The 18,406-nt window shown below is 40.4% G+C and overlaps 1 protein-coding gene across 3 annotated transcripts; it reads left to right on the forward strand.

Moving 5' to 3' along the window:
• The first annotated feature begins 871 nt into the window (after positions 1 to 871).
• Positions 872 to 12,085, forward strand: LOC128700730 (polyisoprenoid diphosphate/phosphate phosphohydrolase PLPP6). 3 transcript variants are annotated; one of them, XM_053794095.2, is made up of 5 exons: positions 872 to 954; positions 2,418 to 2,567; positions 6,427 to 6,526; positions 9,141 to 9,313; positions 10,514 to 12,085. In XM_053794095.2, the coding sequence occupies exons 2-5, from the start codon at positions 2,427 to 2,429 to the stop codon at positions 10,742 to 10,744; spliced, it is 645 nt and encodes a 214-aa protein (XP_053650070.1). In that variant the 5' UTR covers positions 872 to 954; positions 2,418 to 2,426; the 3' UTR covers positions 10,745 to 12,085. The 3 variants fall into 3 exon arrangements, with proteins under 3 accessions (XP_053650070.1, XP_053650071.1, XP_053650069.1); XM_053794096.2 differs by lacking the exon at positions 872 to 954 and adding an exon at positions 2,199 to 2,267; XM_053794094.2 differs by lacking the exon at positions 872 to 954 and having other exon boundaries at positions 2,274 to 2,567.
• The last annotated feature ends 6,321 nt before the right edge of the window (positions 12,086 to 18,406 follow it).

The following is an 18,406-nucleotide window of genomic DNA, read 5'->3' on the forward strand; positions in this document are numbered from 1 at the left end:
GCCCCTGGACCCCTTATGTACCTCTGTAATGTTGAGGTACAGCTCCTGGACCCATTATGTACCTCTGTAATGTTAAGGTACAGCCCCTGGACCCATTATGTACCTCTGTAATGTTGAGGTACAGCTCCTGGATCCATTACGTACCTCTGTAATGTTGAGGTACAGCCCCTTGACCCATTATGTACTTCTGTAATGTTGAGGTACAGTTTCTGGACCCATTACGTACCTCTGTAATGTTGAGGTACAGCCCCTGGACCCATTATGTACCTCTGTAATGTTGAGGTACAGTTTCTGGACCCATTACGTACCTCTGTAATGTTGAGGTACAGCCCCTGGACCCATTATGTACCTCTGTAATGTTGAGGTACAGTTTCTGGACCCATTACGTACCTCTGTAATGTTGAGGTACAGCCCCTGGACCCATTATGTACCGCTGTAATCTGACTACCACCCACACCACGGGTATGGGGCGCATAATATATTAAACTAACTAACAATTAAACGATAAACAGGCCTCACAAAAATTAAATAACCATAGATGAATGAACATTCTAGTTTTACAGTGTAAACGAGTTTTTAAGTACAAGTATAAAATAAAAAGCCAGTGTAGATGATATAAGGAGAGCAATATAATAGGTACCTGTCTGGTGGGTGGCTGGTTGTGGTCTCTTGATTATCTCGGTATTTCACCTGTATCAAGCTTCACATCTTTCTAGCGACCATTGTTATAAACCCACTTGTAGTGGGGAAAAATATGAATAAGATAGTTATTGCTCGGATTTATTTAAAGCGATGTAATAATTGTTAACATGCTTTAATATGTGGAAATTGTAAAGAATTATATGTTTGGTAAGTAAAGTTTAGAGTGAGTGTCCCTGTGTGAGGTATCAGCTGAGCTGTGTCAACACAGCTGCTTGAGGGACCACTGGTATTTTTCAGTTTATGGGCCATTAAGTAAGTATATTTAGGTACAGGTACACATAAGTACACTTATCATGCATAGTAATATGTGTATAAATTACCTAGGATAACCCAAAAGAAGTTAAAGTGACTTATTTCCATTACTGCTGATGGGAATACTTTTCCCCCTTAGTAACTAAGATATATTTTTGGATCAGACATGTTAAAAACCCATAAATCAGACTGGGGGGGAGGGGAGGGTGGCCTTACGCGTCTCCAGAAAATTGACAAAATTTATTATTTCCGCTACTTTGAACTCAATTTCAAGATACTTCCGGTCCTAAAACTAACCGAAATCATCTTTACTTCAGTAGTATGACTTCCATTCTATCAGTTGATCCCAAGAAATAGCAAATAAAACCATAAAAACCATCCATGAAAGCATTTCAAATTCGTTATTAAAAACCATACACACAGAGTTTTGCTTTTCCCATCATGCACCTCGTGGGGCAGATATTTTTATAGTGACCTCACTGCTCACACCCACTCTTTCATATCTAAGCAAAACTTTACCACTCATAGCTTATCTGAAGGATCTGAGCTCATGACGTAGAACTACATGAGGAACCCCGGCCTTAATGATGTAGTTTTAACAGCCATTGCAAAAGTTAAATACAAGATTTCACCTGTACAATAGGTTCTTTAAAGTCAAGAATCATTTGAAAGTTTGTTGTTTATGCAAAATATTGTCTTTAATTAAGCTTCCCAAAACTGCAGTGCGTGTCTTTTTGCATAATTCTTAGTTACCTGTTAACTGCAAGTTGAGTAAGTGCAGCAGGTTGAAGGAGATTTTCCCATCTTGCTCTGAGTCAGACTTTACTTTATTTTATTAAATCAGCACCAACTTGGGTTCTCTTCAGTCTACTGAACTGCCTCAACTGAGGCTAAAATATACAGATAACAACTAAGTTATAACTTACTTTTCCAAAGTGGGTTTTAGCTTAAATTTTCCACTTCTTATTTTAGGTATAATCTATCTACTCAGTATGTATATCATTTTCACTTTTGGAATTTATATTGTAAAAGAGCATTTCAACCAAGAATTGGTGGAAATGCTGTTTCCACCAAATAATGCTAAATGGTACCAAATACACCAGCAGAAAACAAGGAAGGATCCATATACTGTATATGACAAGATATTATTGTTATCGAGTCTTCCATCACCTGAGTCGTTGATGTCTTATCAGTGTACCTAGTGATTAGATTATCTGATTGTCTTTATACTTGGTGAAAAGTTGAAGGTTTTGAATTGGTTGCCCATGCCATGTAATCTTGAGATTTGCAGACACATTTAGAAGAGAAAAAAAGTGTGCAATGCTTTTTCTTAAACTCGTGTGCTTGTTTGTACAATATTGCATTCATTACTATTAGTATTATTCAGAACGTTTAGGAAAAGCTGACTGAATGACAGTTACCAGTACTGTACCAAACACTCAACTAAATATTGTAATTTCCAGTCATTGACAATGGGAGAGAAGAGAGTAGTGCCCCAGTCACTGAAAAGTGTGTTAGAGTGGGATGCAGTGATAACTGAGAAGCTGGTCAAGTATGTCGACCACAAGTATGGACCACTTGCCAAGTATAAAACTTTCATGAAGGGACTAGAGGTAAAGTGCTTTAATTTTTATTGGAAGCTTTATGTGCAGTATTGTACATACAAGTAATATAGTCACAAACTCTTCTTATGTCATGTCTTTTTCCTTAATGCTGGTGAAGAGGTCTTGATCCAAGAAATTTGAACTGCCTATCCCTTCCTTAGATTGGGCCCTATCACCTCCCATTCCTGAGGCTGTATGTGATCCCCATGGATTTAGTACTTCTGAGGGTAATAAAAATATGATAATATTTGCTCCTTGCAAGTTGCTAATGTAAAGCATATATGGGGGAACTTCAGTTTACAAACACTCCGAGTTACAAGTAGGTCAGTTGAAGTTTTGTTATAGCTGATCTGCAATTAAGAACATGTGAAACATAACCATCCTTTAAACAGTTGTTTCTAAAAAAAAAAAGTAGGTTTGGAGCTACATTTGTAAGTGGAAGCAGCAGGAACAACACTTGTTCATAATTTAGGGAGCCTCTTTTGTTTATCTTTACTATTGCTGTTTCATTTATCTTCTCATACTTCTTGTAGTTTTCTTTCTTGTGCTGCTTTTATCTGTTTCTTTTCCTTCAATGGGAGTGCCTTAATATTAGTGTACAACTCTTAATCCAGGGAACTAGAAGTACCTTTCCCTTCCTCGCATGAAACCTAATTACGGTGGTACCCCAAGTTTCATACAGCTCCCAACTCAAACAATTATGCAAGTGTATTATTGTAAGTGCTTTTGTAAAGTGTATTTTTGGGGGTCTGAAAAGGACTAATCTAATTTACGTTATTCCCTGTGGGAACAGATTTGTTCGTTAACAGCACTCAAACAGCCTTCTGGAATGAATTGCAGTTGACCCTCGACCAACGGCTTTAATCCGTTCCAGAGAGCTAGCCTTTAGTCGAATTAGTTTTCCCCATAAGAAATGATGGAAATAGAATTAATCCGTTCATGACACCCAAAAGTATTAAACAAAATAAATTTTTTTACATGAAATATACATTTACCTATGCAGAAACGAATGGTACATACCAAATAAACAATAATTAGATGCCACTTACCTTTATTGTGGAGTTGTTGATGAGTGATGTGCCAGCAGCAGGGGAGATTCAGGTGTTTTATTGTTTGGAAGGGGAATCCCCTTCCATAAAGACTTCAGGTACCAAGTCCTTTGGTGGGGTTACCTCCCTTCTTGTTTTTTTAATGCCACTAGGACCAGCTTGAGAATCACTGGACCCCTGTCGGACAAAATATCTGTCCAGAGAGCTCTGTTTCTCACGTGCCCTTAGGATTTCCCAAAAATGGGACACAAGTGTCATTGCACATGTTGTCAATACGGCTTGCAACAGCTGTGACAGGATAAAATTCATCCATAAATGCTTGCATCTTTGTAAACATTGTACATATTTCCTTAATCCTTGATGAAGGCAACTTCTTCTGTCTTTCTTCCTCCTGCTCTGAAGCACATTCCTCAGCTGTGATCTGTTACTGTTGCACTTCAAGCTCTTGCAGCTTGAGGCACAACAGCAACCTCCAACTCCATGGACTTCCCCAATGACACAATTGATTCCACAACTGGCATAGGCTCCTGAGGGTTAGCCCCAAACCCTTCAAAATCCCTCTCTTGTACACATTGTGGCCACAGTTTCCTCCAAGCAGAGTTCAAAGTCCTGCAAGTCACTCCCTCCCAAGCCTAACCTATAAGGTTTATGCAACTGAGGATATTGAAGTAGTCTTTCCAAAATTCTCTTAGGGTCAGTTCAGTGTCTGAGGTCACTTCAAAGCACTTTTGAAACACTGCTTTTGTGTAGAGTTTTTTGAAGTTTGAAATGACCTGCATGTCCATGGGCTGGAGGAGAGGAGTTGTATTAGGAGGCAGAAGTTTACCTTTTATGAAGCAAAACTCCCCCGCAATTTGCTCTTGCAAATCGTGAGGACGAGCAGGTGCATTGTCCATTACCAGGAGGCACTTGAGTGACAATTTCTTTTCCAGGAGGTAATTTTTCACAGTGGGGCCAAACACACCATGAAACCACTCCAGGAAAATTTCCTTAGTGACCCATGCCTTACTGTTTGATCCCACATCACACACAAATTACTCTTCACGATATTGTTTTTCCTGAACACTCTGGAAGTTTCAGAGTGATAGACCAGTAAAAGCTTCACTTTGCAATCCCCACTAGCATTACTACACAACATTAACGTTACCCTGTCTTTCATAGGCTTGTGTCCCGGGAGTGCTTTTTCCTCCTGAGTAATGTAGGTCCTGTTTGGCATTTTCTTCCAAAACAGGCCTGTTTCATCACAATTAAACACTTGTTCGGGTTTTAAGTTTTCAGTCTCCATGTACTCCTTAAAGTCCTGCACATATTTTTCAGCCGCTTTTTTGTCTGAACTGGTAGCCTCACCTTGTCTTATCACACTGTGTATGCCACTACGATTCTTAAATCTCTCAAACCAGCCTTTGCTGGCCTTAAATTCATCAATATCATCACTGTTTGGAGGCATTTTCTTAATGAGATCATCATACAACTGCCTTGCCTTTTCACATATTATTGACTGAGAAACACTATCTCCTGATAATTGTTTTTCGTTTATCCACACCAACAACAGTCTCTCCACCTCTTCATTTATTTGCGATCTCCGTTTTGAAAACATACTTGCACCTTTCGCAACAACAGCCTCCTTGATTGCCTTTCTGTTCGCCAAGATAGTAGTGATGGTTGAATGGGGTTTGTTATATAGCCTTTCCAACTCGGACATACGCACTCCACTTTCATATTTTTCAATGATCTCTTTCTTCATTTCCATTGTAATTCTCACCCTTTTTACCACAGGCTTGGCACTAGAAGCTTTCTTGGGGCCCATGGTGGCTTATTTAGTGGTTACAAGCACTAAAAACACTGGAATAATACAAAATATATCGCAGGTACATGTGGGATCGACCAAAACGGCTTGTAAACACTGGCACACTGGCTGTACATGGAGTCTTGGAGTGGCTGGGCCCGCTCAGGCTGTGCTCCGGCTGCATGGACATATTCGGGACGAAAGCCTTTAGACGAGTTTTTTGCCATTGGTAGAACCAATTTTTTGACGCCAAAGAGCACCGTTGGTTAATTTTGGCATTGGTCGATGCCGCCGTTGGCTGAGGGTCCACTGTATGCCCAAAACTCGGGGTACCACTATACCTCCCATTCCCAGGTGTTGTATGGCCCCTGCAGGTTTAATCCTTCCCATGAATACTGTATAATACATAATACCAATAATGTATTTGCTTGTGTGTAAATTTTAATAATGTTGACCATTTATCTTGTGCACATGTACAGTATCCACAACATATACTATAAGCAGTAAACTGTCATAGCTTTCTGGTGTTCTTAATCATTTGACTTATACCCTTTCAGTATTCAACTTGGGGTTTTTTTTATTTTATGTTATTCATTTATTTTTCAGCACTAGACTGTGAGGTCAAATTACCTTTCGAAGTTCTTTTCTCAGAAAAGTGAAATGATATAATTTGTGTAATTACTTTCATGACTTCCTAATATATAAATGTATGTTATTCATTCTGTGTATTAAACCAGCTCCATAAAAATAAGGCCAACAGTTCAGGTTTATTTACACATTTTCCTCCATCCTATTTATAAAAAAAATTTCCCTTGTGGTCATAGCAAAGCCAGCATCAAAATATTCCTAGTGATTTACAGTATATGTAATCCATTGAAGTGTGTATATTATTTTGTCATCAAAATTATTTGTTAAAAGTTATTTTGGCTTTAACTGAAATATTATACAGTACAAACATTGTACATTGTATCGTGCTGAAATATATCTTTGTCTTTGTGTAAGAAATTAAAAAAAAAATTCTTTCTTTTTTCAGTATTCATGCCACGGGTTACCTTGGCTGCTTGGGACGGCCGTTTTCATCTTTTTTATTATGGACTTGTCTTGTAGACAGTTCCTAGTCAATATTTTCATTGGTAGGTGTTGTATTAGTGTTTTAATTTTTTATCATAAATGGTACTCAGCATTGAAGACCTTTACCTCTTATGTTATTGTCAAGATGGAAATGTCCCTCTTCTTTTCTCTTATTGTCAGCATACAAGTATACAGTACAACTAAGACAATACATATGTATCTTTCTTTCTTCTTTCTTTCAACACACCGGCCGTATCCCACCAAGGTGGGGTGGCCCAAAAGGAAAAACGAAAGTTTCTCCTTTTACATTTAGTAATATATACAGGAGAAGGGGTTACTAGCCCCTTGCTCCCGGCATTTTAGTCACCTCTTACAACACGCATGGCTTAGGGAGGAAGAATTTTGTTCCACTTCCCCATGGAGGTAAGAGGAAATAAACAAGAACAAGAACTAGAAAGGAAATAGAAGAAAACCCAAAGGGGTGTGTATATATATACTTGTACATGTATGTGTAGTGTGACCTAAGTGTAAGTAGAAGTAGCAAGACGTACCTGAAATCTTGCATGTGTATGAGACAGAAAAAAAAAGACACCAGCAATCCTACCATCGTGTAAAACAATTACAGGCTTCAGTTTTACACTCACTTGGCAGGACAGTAGTACCTCCCTGGGCAGTTGCTGTCTACCAACCTAGTACCTATGATGTATCTTTCTATTTATTTATTTCAGCATGTCAACTATCTCCCACTGAGGCAGGATGACCCAAAAAAGAAACACTTTCACCATCATTCATATACGTATACATGAACATGTATGTGTATACGTATATTTTGTGTGATTACCTGTTTGTAGTTACAGAAAATGAGTTATTCTTATGATGTTACATCATCAGTGTTAGTACATTAGTCACATCTGTCACACTAATTTTATATATAAACTTTTAATATTTATATGCAGTACAGTTTTATAGAATATGAAGTTTTTAAAATTTATTTTTTAAAACAAGACCCTCTAATTTTATTTTCCCAAATTATAATATTCACGAAGCATTAACCCCTTCAGGGTCCAAGGCCCAAATCTGAAATGGTGCCCCAGTGTCCAAGAATTTTCCAAAAAAAAATTTGTTATTTTTTCTTATGAAATGGTAGAGAATCTTTTTGTGAAGGTAATAAAACAAAAAGTACGAAATTTGATGGAAAATTGACGAAATTATGCTCGCTAATTTTGATGTGTCGGCGATATTTACGAATCTGCGATTTTGCCGACTTTGACTTCCATTTTAGGCCAATTACATCATTCCAGTCGACCAAATTCTTAGCTATTTTACTAGTATTACTTCTATTCTATCGATTGAGCACAAGAAATCGCCAAGTCAACTGTTTCAACTACAAAATAAAGTGATCGGAAATTGGTAATTTGGCCAATTTAACACAAAGTTCAAAATATTCCAATTTCAAAATAGCATCCAGAATAAACAATGTAGGTATTCCTGGCACTAAACTAACATTTCCTCGGTTCATTAGTTATGTTTTGAGGCTTTACAAATAAATCCCATTTTTATTTTTTATTTACATAATGAATTTTTATTCACACCAAAAAATAGAAGATTTACTGTTATGCAATATTGTAATAATTGTATAAATATCATCACCACATTTGTGAATGTGTATTAGATCCACCAGCTGGCGTGTATTAGACGTGTGAGGTCGTTTGTTTACTCTTGAACATCGACAAAAATTTAACATTTTCACTACTTTGAGCTCAGTTTCAAGCCATTTCCAGTGCTAAAACCAATCAAAATCATCTCTATTTCTGTAATATGTCTTCCATTCTATCAAATGAGACCAAGAAATTGCAAATACAACTATAAAAAACATACGAAAAAACACTGCAAAGTTGCTGTTTTAATCGAAAATCTTGGTTTCAGTTTTTTTCTCTCATTATACACAGTGTGCTGCAGGATTTGTTTTATGTGGTGCACACATAACACATAGATGTATTCTCTCATGTCTAGGCCCAAGTGTACCACTCACAGTTTATCAGAGTGAGCTGAGCTCATGACGTAGATCTACGGTTTGGACCCTGAACGCAAAGCCGTAGATCTAAGGGACGGACCCTGAAAGGGTTAATTAACATTGGAATGACTGCCCCATCTTTATTATCCATTCCCTCACAGGTACAGTGGAACCTCAGTACTCAAGCTCAATTTATTCCAGAAGCCTGTTTGAGTGCTGATCTGTTTGAGTACCGAACAAATTTTTCCCAACCAATATTCTTTTTGGTTGGCTGTTATCACTAATGTTTGTAGGCTCCATGGTGACTTACTTCTATAAATATAAAAAACACCAAAAAAATGCGAAGAAACACGAAATAGTTTACAGCCATTTTCTGGCAGGTCGTGTTTGTTTGGTCAAGTGCTGAGCAAACGGTAGACTACCAAGCGATTTTTTTTACTGAACAAAGCATTCAGATACCGAATTGTTCGAGTAGGGAGCTGTTCGAGTACCAAAGTTCCTCTGTAGTGTATAATACACAAGTGTTACATAAAAAAATAATATACAGAGTTGAAGTTCTCAGATGCCATCTGTATTTATCAGAATGTAAGAAGATATCAATGCTAAATATGTCATATCAATTGATATGAAAGTTGCCCTGATGAGCAAGGTATTCGTTGCAGGTCTCATCGTGGACGTCATCATAGTAGCAGTTGTCAAAGCCATCACTCGGCGACGACGCCCAGTGGCAAACAAAGAAAAGGAAATGTTTGCCTCAGTTTCAGTGGATAAATTTTCCTTTCCATCAGGACATGCTACAAGAGCTGTTATGTTGAGCATTCTGTTTCCAATGCAGGTAAATATATTGAAATATCTACAAGTGACTTGCTAATTCTCATTATATTAATTAGATTTTTCTATAATGTAGAAGTTTCTATAATTAAGTAGGCAATTGGTTTTGATGGTTGGGTTCCTTGTTATATAAACTAATTATATATACTCCCAAAAAGTGTATAAACCCAACTTGACTCACGAAACCGTAATGACACGATTGCAAACAAACCATACCCCGGCCGGGATTGAACCCGCGGTCAGAGAGTCTCAAAACTCCAGCCCATCGCGTTAGCCACTAGACCAGCTAGCCACAATAAGATTCGTCACGGCCATGCTAGCTGGAGATTCGTTTTCTTTTGATTATAATAATAATAATGGAGATTCATCTGTAAAAACTTGCATTTGTGGTCACAGTGGTGCCTGTGCTAACCTTCCTATGGTGTAGAAATATACCTAGTTGGACGAATCTTATTGTGGCTAGCTGGTCTAGTGGCTAACGCGACGGGCTGGAGTTTTGAGACTCTCTGACCGCGGGTTCAATCCAGGCCGGGGTATGGTTTGTATAAACCCAAGGTGAACAGGAGGGGGTAGGACAAAGGAAGGGTTGGATGAAGGGAATGAAGAGCATTTTAAGTGATAATGGCTTGAGCATCCAGTGTGTTAGATCGAAATGAGTGGAGACAAGTGGTATTTGGATCAATGTGCTGTTGGAGTATGAGTAGGGTAACATGGAAAATTAACCAGATTCAAGCCTTGGCTAAGCCTACATTGAAGGATGGGTGGGGATGTTAGTTCTTTGAATTATGATGCTCATATTTTTTTGCAAGACAACTATGAAAAGATGATGAATGTGTCCTTTGGATCACCTTAATGTAATTTGTAGAAAAATGGCCACTATAAATAAAAAATATACATATTGAATTATAGCAGATCCAATGAGAAGCTTACAGCTACTGGCCTTGCGGAGTGTGAGAGTTGAAATTCATTAATATATCATAGCCTGCAACCATAAAAACCAAAACTTTAACCATTGAAGTGCTACATATATTCAGTATCATGCTTTCAGATTATTGAATTCCTTTATAATTTCATTAGTTTGCTTTGCCCAACCGTGTCATAAAATTTAAGATGAGAAATATCCACAAATATTTATAATTATTTGATTAAATATGCAAAATAGTTCCAATATTTTTTCTGTATTTTGTTGTTAATTTCATTTCAGTTGGACTTGTTCCTTCCCTTATCAGTGGTGCTGATGATGTGGGGCGGGGCTGTGTGTGCGTCTCGTGTGTTGCTACATCGTCATCACCTGTTGGACGTTGTCGGTGGCACCATAATTGGCATTCTTGAGGCTCTCTTTTTGTCATATATGTGGCTTTCACCACAGTCTGCTCAGGGGCTAGTGAATTTCTTCCTGGATGAGACTCAAGCTGGAGCAAACTATGATGTGTGATTTACTTATAAATTCACAGAGTCTTATTTTATGTTGGCATCTTGTATAGTAACTCTTAGAGGTATTTTTTAATTTTGTTATATAGTTTCTTTATTTTGATCAACATTTATTGTATTTTGGTCTCTTGCATGACATTTAGAAATGCACGAAACATAAATGTAAAAGATGTAGAATTGATGTGCTTTAGTTATACTGTATATCAAAGTATATATGGCATTTCATACATATTTAACAGAGGATGTGTATAGTATTAAACTTTAGTTCACATATAATTTTTGTAAAGTACCAAGAAGAGCAGGAAAATATGAGGAAATACAGAGATAAAAGTTTTTCATAAGTCAAGATACTTAGGCCTAGGTGTGTATTTGCAACTCAGGGACAAACTTAATTTGACACAGTTTATATTCTGGGAATAATGTGTATCTTGTGTCTTTTGTATTTCCAGGTGAAACATAAGCATAATATATGTGTAAGCCTTCTCAAGTGTCACAAACAAAAACATACACATTAAGAGAGAGTAGCACTACCTGCACTGTACTTGATTGTTGTTTAATAAACTAAGTATTATTAATGAAGATTAATTGTATATTTTTTTTTCAACAAACCGGCCGTATCCCACCAAGGCAGGGTGGCCCAAAAAGAAAAACTAAAGTTTCTCTTTTTAAATTTAGTAATTTATACAGGAGAAGGGGTTACTAGGTCCTTGCTCCCGGCATTTTAGTCGCCTCTTACAACACGCATGGCTTACGGAGGAAGAATTCTGTTCCACTTCCCCATGGAGATAAGAGGAAATAAACAAGAACAAGAACTAGAAAGAAAATAGAAGAAAACCCAGAGGGGTGTGTATATATATGCTTGTACATGTATGTGTAGTGTGACCTAAGTGTAAGTAGAAGTAGCAAGACGTACCTGAAATCTTGCATGTTTAAGAGACAGAAAAAAGACACCAGCAATCCTACCATCATGTAAAACAATTACAGGCTTTCGTTTTACACTCACTTGGCAGGACGGTAGTACCTCCCTGGGCGGTTGCTGTCTACCAACCTACTACCTTTTTTTTTTTTTTTTTTTTTTTTATTTCTCATCAAGTTGGTCGTCTTCCACCGAGGCAGGGTGACCCAAAAAAGAAAGAAAATCCCCAAAAAGAAAATACTTTCATCACCATTCAACACTTTCACCACACTCACACATTATCACTGCTTTTGCAGAGGTGCTCAGAATACAACAGTTTAGAAGCATATACGTATAAAGATACACAACATATCCCTCCAAACTGCCAATATCCCAAACCCCTCCTTTATAATTATATTTTTATCACATATTAAATGATATTTTAATTTATGAGGATGATTTTCATTTTCTATGTAAAAGATGCATGGTATTCATGCAGTTGAAAAGGTTGAGTTAGCACATTAATAGAAAATAAGCAAAAATGGTCAGTTGCCTAAAAGAAACTTGGATATTGAACTGCAGCAAATTCTTAGGAATATAAAACTGTTAGACTGAACAACAGAATGGCAAGGGACCTAGCCAAGGATGACAGTTTTGTATGTGAAAGTATAACACAGCCAGCATAGAATGTGAATCACAGGTTTAGATTACTTGTAATACTATTCAAGAGTTTGAGACTAGAATGACTGATGAGATGACATGGTAATACTGGGGATGACAGCAGTGAGAAACTTAGAATAACGGAAAAGGCTTCCCTTGCCCTTTCAGGTTTAGCGCTTTGATTATATTATCCTTCAGGGAAAGGAGGGGGTAGTATGTCTTAATGCTGGTGAAGGGCTTATGATCCAAGGAATTAGTTATCCTACCATGTTTGATCAAAAAACTGATTATATCCCATGTCCCAAGTGCTATATGATTCCTACAGGTTTAGTGCTTCTTTGTGAATAGTATAATAAAAATGGAAGAGGTGTCATACAGTCCTTAACCCAACAGATCTTTCATGGGTGAAGTGGGAGTAGAGGTCTTGAACCTGGATAAATGCTCTTAATCCAAGGAGTTTGAGCTACCCTCCAATTCCTTGGATGAAACCTGATTACCCTCCATTCCCCAGAAGGTGTATCGTCCTGAAGGGTTCTCCGTGAATATTATAATAATCAACCCAGAACAATGGGAAAGCTTTCATACAGCCTTAAATCATTGCTCTTCAAGGGAGGCCTCTTCAAGGGAAGCTCCTTGGCGTGGTGAAGAGGCTCTTGGTCTGAGGAATTAGACCTGTCGGTCTTTTTCCTCAGACCGAACCTAATTACCCCCCAATCCCCCGTTCCCTATCCCATCCTCCCGTTCTGACCCCGCCTCGTCTTTGGACCACTCTTCGGACACTCCTCATACCTCTGTACCTCTTGCCGGTGCTGTTTCCTCCCCCGCTTCAGGTACTGAGGCCTCGACTGACTCCTTCAATTTATCTGACCTTCGCTCTCCTCTGACTATGCTTCCGGCCTCTCCCTCTACGGTGAGGCAATTTTCGAATCGCCGGCCCGTTCCACGTCGGACCAACTCTGGTCCCACGCCTAAACGCCAACGACAATTACCTGCTGATGATACTTCTCCACCTTCTCGTTCTTCTCAGAAAGGATCGACACGTCCTTCACTACCTTTCCACGCTCAGTTTCAGACTTTCACTTTACGACCCTTTCAGATCTATCCGAATGCCCAGTCTATGGTCCGATGATTCTAATACGTCCCACCTCCCTCCCTTAATTGTCATGAGGCTCACCCTTCGTACTCTCGCTGTTGTCAAGTCTACTTAAACGAGCAGGAAATCCGTTACCTCAAAGAGACAGAAGTCTCAGTAGTAGTAACCAGTTACCAGTAACCAGTGTACCAGTAGATGACTCACTACCAACCGTCTCTGCCTGAGTCACTATCTGTATTCATATTGTGCTGACCACAGCAGTATTCAAAGACCCCCTCACTAGTTCCTAGGTGACCATATCTAATACGTCTTGCAGTCACCGGTGTGGAGCCTCCGTTAGAAGACTGTTTGTGAGTCTTGCCGTCTAATACTCGTCCACCCTGTATGAGGCCTCACCCTGATTTTGCAATTTCAGTAAGCCAGACTGGTACTAAGTCACTCGCAATGAGTTTCATTCGTTGAGTTTCATTCAGTGAGTTTCATTCGTTGAATTTCATTCGATGAGTTGTGCTATATTATACCTTGTATTGCATTACAGTTTCAGTTACGTAAGCTTTGTTCTACTTATGTATGTTATCAAGTACACCTCTAGTTTGTATTAGTTGTATGTCGGGACGACATACTTAGCTCTCAGTAGTAGTAACCAGTTACCAGTAACCAGTGTACCAGTAGAGCGGTCTGTAAATCAGTATTCGTTACCAGTCAAAGAGGCAGAAGGTCTCCCTTATGCCATGGCAGTTTCTCATCTCCACCTCCAAGGGAGACTACCTCGTGTTTCTTATTCCCGTGTTTCAAAACATCCCCCCACTTCTAGGATCCCATCTTCTGCAACCACCTCTGTGGTTACCTATCCCATAGTCACATCTGTATCTAATTCTTTTGCTGTCCTAGGCTCAGACGTCCCTACTTCAACGCCTCAGTCTGATCTCGCTTCTTCATGTTCTCCCTCACAAGCCTCAGTAGCGACGAGATCTCGTATGACACCTCCTCCCAATCGTCCCTCTACTTCTCAAAAGTCAAAAAAAGGTCCGTTAACACCTCCTACCCATCTTCAACCTCCTCATTTTACCTTCCCTGTCTCTGTACCTGGTTCTTCCCCTCTCACTGGCTCTGTTACAAGTGTAGAGGTTCACCCTCCTCCTCGTACTGTACCTTCATCCCCTGTTCCCTCCCAAGTTTCTTCCTCTTCTGCCACCTCCCAGGTTTCTGCCTCTTCTGTCCCCTTCCACGCTTCTCCAGTTCCCTCCACCCTTTCACCCCCCCCTACCTTGATACAGTCCATTACAGTTCCAATCTTTACTCATCCTCCCCCTACCATTTCCAATATTGTCTCCCATACAACGTCTCTGAATTCCGAAACACTTGAAGCAATCTCTGAATATATTGCAGAGACCAAACCATCAATGGACACTGATCCACCCTCCGTTCCTTCTCTCTCCTCTGCTCCATCTGCGCAACTCCTTTCTTCACAGCGCACCATTCCTTCACTGCTTGAACGTTTTCCACTGCCTCCGCATGTGGACTTTTCTAACCCCTCTAGTCCGTAGGAACCCTTACTTGCAGATTTCAGGTATCTTTATCATTGCCAATCATGGCCTATTTACAGTGGAGTATACGTGGCCTCAGGGGTAATCAGGGTGAGCTTCAGATGTTACTCTCCCAGTTTTCCCCTGTTGGCGTTTGCTTACAGGAACCAAAATTAGACTCTGCTGTTATCTCTCCCATCTCAGGCTATAATTTATTGTATTCTTCAGATCCTTTTCCTGATGGGACCTTTAATGAAAGTGCCCTTCTTCTACGCACTGATATTCCGTACCATCAGCTATTTGTTCGTACCTCGCTGCATTACACAGCAGCCTGTATCCACTTGCATAGGTGGTATACGCTCTGTTCTTTATATCTCTCTCCTTCTCGGGCATTATCTATTCCTGATATTGCCTTTCTTGTTTCGTCATTACCGCCACCGATTCTGTTACTTGGCGATTTTAATGCCCACCGCTTCCTCTTGGGGGGGTCTCACTGTGATTCCCGTGGTATTCAGTTAGAGGCTTTTCTTGCCACGCACCCCCTGCATGTTTTAAATACAGGTACTCACACCCATTTTGATCCTCGGACTCACACTCTCTCTTGCATCGATCTCTCAGTCTGCTCTTCCTCCGCCGCATTAGGCTTCACTTGGTCTGTTCTCCCGGACTTACATGACAGCGATCATTTCCCAATCATTGTTACTTCCCCTTCATATTCACCACCTCTTCGCATCCCACGCTGGCTATTTGGGGGGGGGGTTCCTTCTTCGTCTCACGATGTGATTCCCTGTGGTATACCCCAAACTTCGGGCAGGCATTCTCAGAAATGCGTGCCTTGGTGGTCTCCTGCTTGTGCTCGTGCAGTACGTTTGAAACGCGCTGCATGGGGCAGGTACCGGTACAATAGAACCACAGAGAGACTTCTTGATTTTAAGCAGAAGCGTGCGATTGCTCGCCGTGTCATCCGTGACGCTAAACGCACTTGCTGGCGAGATTATGTCTCCACCATCACCTCTGCTTCCTCTATGAGTGCAGTCTGGAAAAAAGTACGAAAACTGAGTGGTAAATATTCTCCTGACCCGGCTCCTGTTCTGCGGGTTGCCGGTGTTGATATAGCAAACCCACTAGATGTTGCCAATGAAATTGGCAATCATCTGGTCCATATTTCTCAGGGACTCCATCTATGCCCCTCGTTTCTTTCCTCAAAGTCTGCCAGAGAGTTAGCACCCTTGGACTTTTCTTCTCTCAGAGAAGAACAGTATAATGTGCCTTTTACACTTCAAGAACTGGAGGCAACACTCTCAGCTTGCCGATCATCGGCAGCTGGGCCCGATGACATTCATATTCGTATGCTACAACATTTACATCAGTCAGCCCTTGCAGTCCTATTATGCCTTTACAATCTTATTTGGTCACAAGGAGTTCTTCCACAGCTGTGGAAATCTGCCATTGTTCTCCCTTTCTGCAAACCAGGCATTACGGGACATGAAGCCTCCCACTATCGTCCCATTGCTCTTACCAGTGCAGTTTGCAAAGTAATGGAACGCCTGGTAAATAGACGTTTAGTGTGTTATTTAGAGACACACAACAGTCTCTCCACTTGTCAATATGGCTTTCGTAAGGGACGTTCTACCATAGACCCCTTACTACGCTTGGATATGTATGTTTGTAATGCCTTTGCGAATAACCACTCAGTTATTGCCATATTTTTTGACCTTGAGAAGGCATATGACACAACTTGGAGGTATAATATTTTAGCCCAAGCCCACTCCTTAGGCCTTCGAGGCAACCTACCATCCTTCCTTAAGAACTTTTTAACTGACAGGCATTTCCGTGTTCGGGTTAATAATGTGCTCTCCCCGGACTTTATCCAAGCTGAAGGTGTCCACCAGGGATGTGTTCTGAGCACAACACTTTTTCTCCTTGCTATTAATGATTTGGTCTCTAGTCTGCCATCAAATATTTGGTCATCACTCTATGTTGATGACTTCGCTATTGCCTGTGCAGGCGCTGACTGTCACCTCATTACAGTTTCTCTCCAGCATGCGGTCAACCGTGTTTCCAATTGGGCCACCACACATGGGTTTAAATTTTCCAGCATTAAAACCCACCAAATTACTTTCACTAGACGCTCTGTCATCTCCGATCATCCTTTGTACCTCTATGGCTCCCGTATCCCTGAACGTGATACAGTCAAGTTTCTGGGCCTCCTCTTTGATCGTAGGTTATCCTGGAAACCTCACATTACCTCTCTGAAGGCAACTTGTCACAACCGGCTGAACCTTCTTAAAACCCTTGCTCATCTTTCATGAGGAGCTGATCGTCGAACCCTCCTTCGCCTACATTCCACCCTTATTTTATCGAAACTTGATTATGGTGACCAGATCTATTCAGCGGCATCTCCTGCTACTCCCTCTAGCCTTAACCCCATTCATCACCAAGGATTACATTTATGCCTTGGTGCTTTTCGCTCTTTCCCTGTCGAGAGCCTCTATGCAGAAGCGAACGTTCCATCCTTATCTGATCGCCGTGATGCCCATTGCCTTCGGTACTATGTACGCTCTCATCTCCACAATCCTTCCATTTATAGAATGGTCACTGATATTAGTAGACATTCTTTATTTGTTCGCCGCCCCTGTTTACTCCGTCCCTTCTCCTTCGCCTTCATTTGCTCTTGTCTTCTCTTCAATTACCACCTTTATATGTTCATGTAGCATCTCACTTTTTCCTACCCCCCTGGGAAGTTCCAGCTGTTCGAGTCTGTTCTTTCTCTCTCCCTTGCTCGAAAGCCCAACTGTCTACGGTCGCTTCCCGCTCTCTTTTTCTTGACCACTTCCACTCTCATTCTCATGCCATTGCTATGTACACAGATGGCTCTAAGTCTTCTGACGGCGTAGGATTCGCAGCAGTGTTTCCGGACAGCGTCGTACGAGGGCATTTACTATCTTCGGCTAGTATTTTTACTGCTGAATTGTATGCCATCCTTGTAGCACTTATCCGTATTGCATCTATGCCTGTGTCATCATTTGTGGTTGTCTCAGACTCCCTTAGTGCTTTACAGGCTATACAGAAATTTGATACACCTCACCCCTTAGTCCTCCGTATCCAACTTTGGCTACGCCGCATCTTTACCAAGCATAAAGATATTGCTTTTTGTTGGGTCCCTGGTCATGTAGACGTACAGGGCAATGAACAGGCAGACACTGCTGTGCGGTCAGCAGTACATGACCTACCAGTTTCATATAGCGGTATTTCATGTACGGACTATTTTGCTGCAATATCTTCCCACCTTCACACCCATTGGCAACAATGTTGGTCTACTATGCTCGGCAACAAACTTCAATCTATTAAACCGAGTATAGGTTACTGGCCGTCTTCTTATCACCAGTGTCGAGGTTGGGAGACTACTCTCTCCCGTCTTCGCATTGGCCATACTCGTCTTACTCATGGATATCTCATGGAGAGGCGCCCTGCTCCTCTCTGTGAGAATTG

This window comes from Cherax quadricarinatus, chromosome 56, assembly GCF_038502225.1.
Source record: "Cherax quadricarinatus isolate ZL_2023a chromosome 56, ASM3850222v1, whole genome shotgun sequence".
Taxonomy (NCBI): Eukaryota; Metazoa; Arthropoda; class Malacostraca; order Decapoda; family Parastacidae; genus Cherax; species Cherax quadricarinatus.

Bases quoted from the DNA above. Each gene is read 5' to 3' on its own strand.
- LOC128700730 (XM_053794095.2), top strand. From the start codon at position 2,427: ATGGGAGAGAAGAGAGTAGTGCCCCAGTCACTGAAAAGTGTGTTAGAG. The intron at 2,568-6,426 runs GTAAAGTGCTTT...TTCTTTTTTCAG, and splicing joins CTTTCATGAAGGGACTAGAG to TATTCATGCCACGGGTTACC. The intron at 6,527-9,140 runs GTAGGTGTTGTA...TATTCGTTGCAG, and splicing joins CCTAGTCAATATTTTCATTG to GTCTCATCGTGGACGTCATC.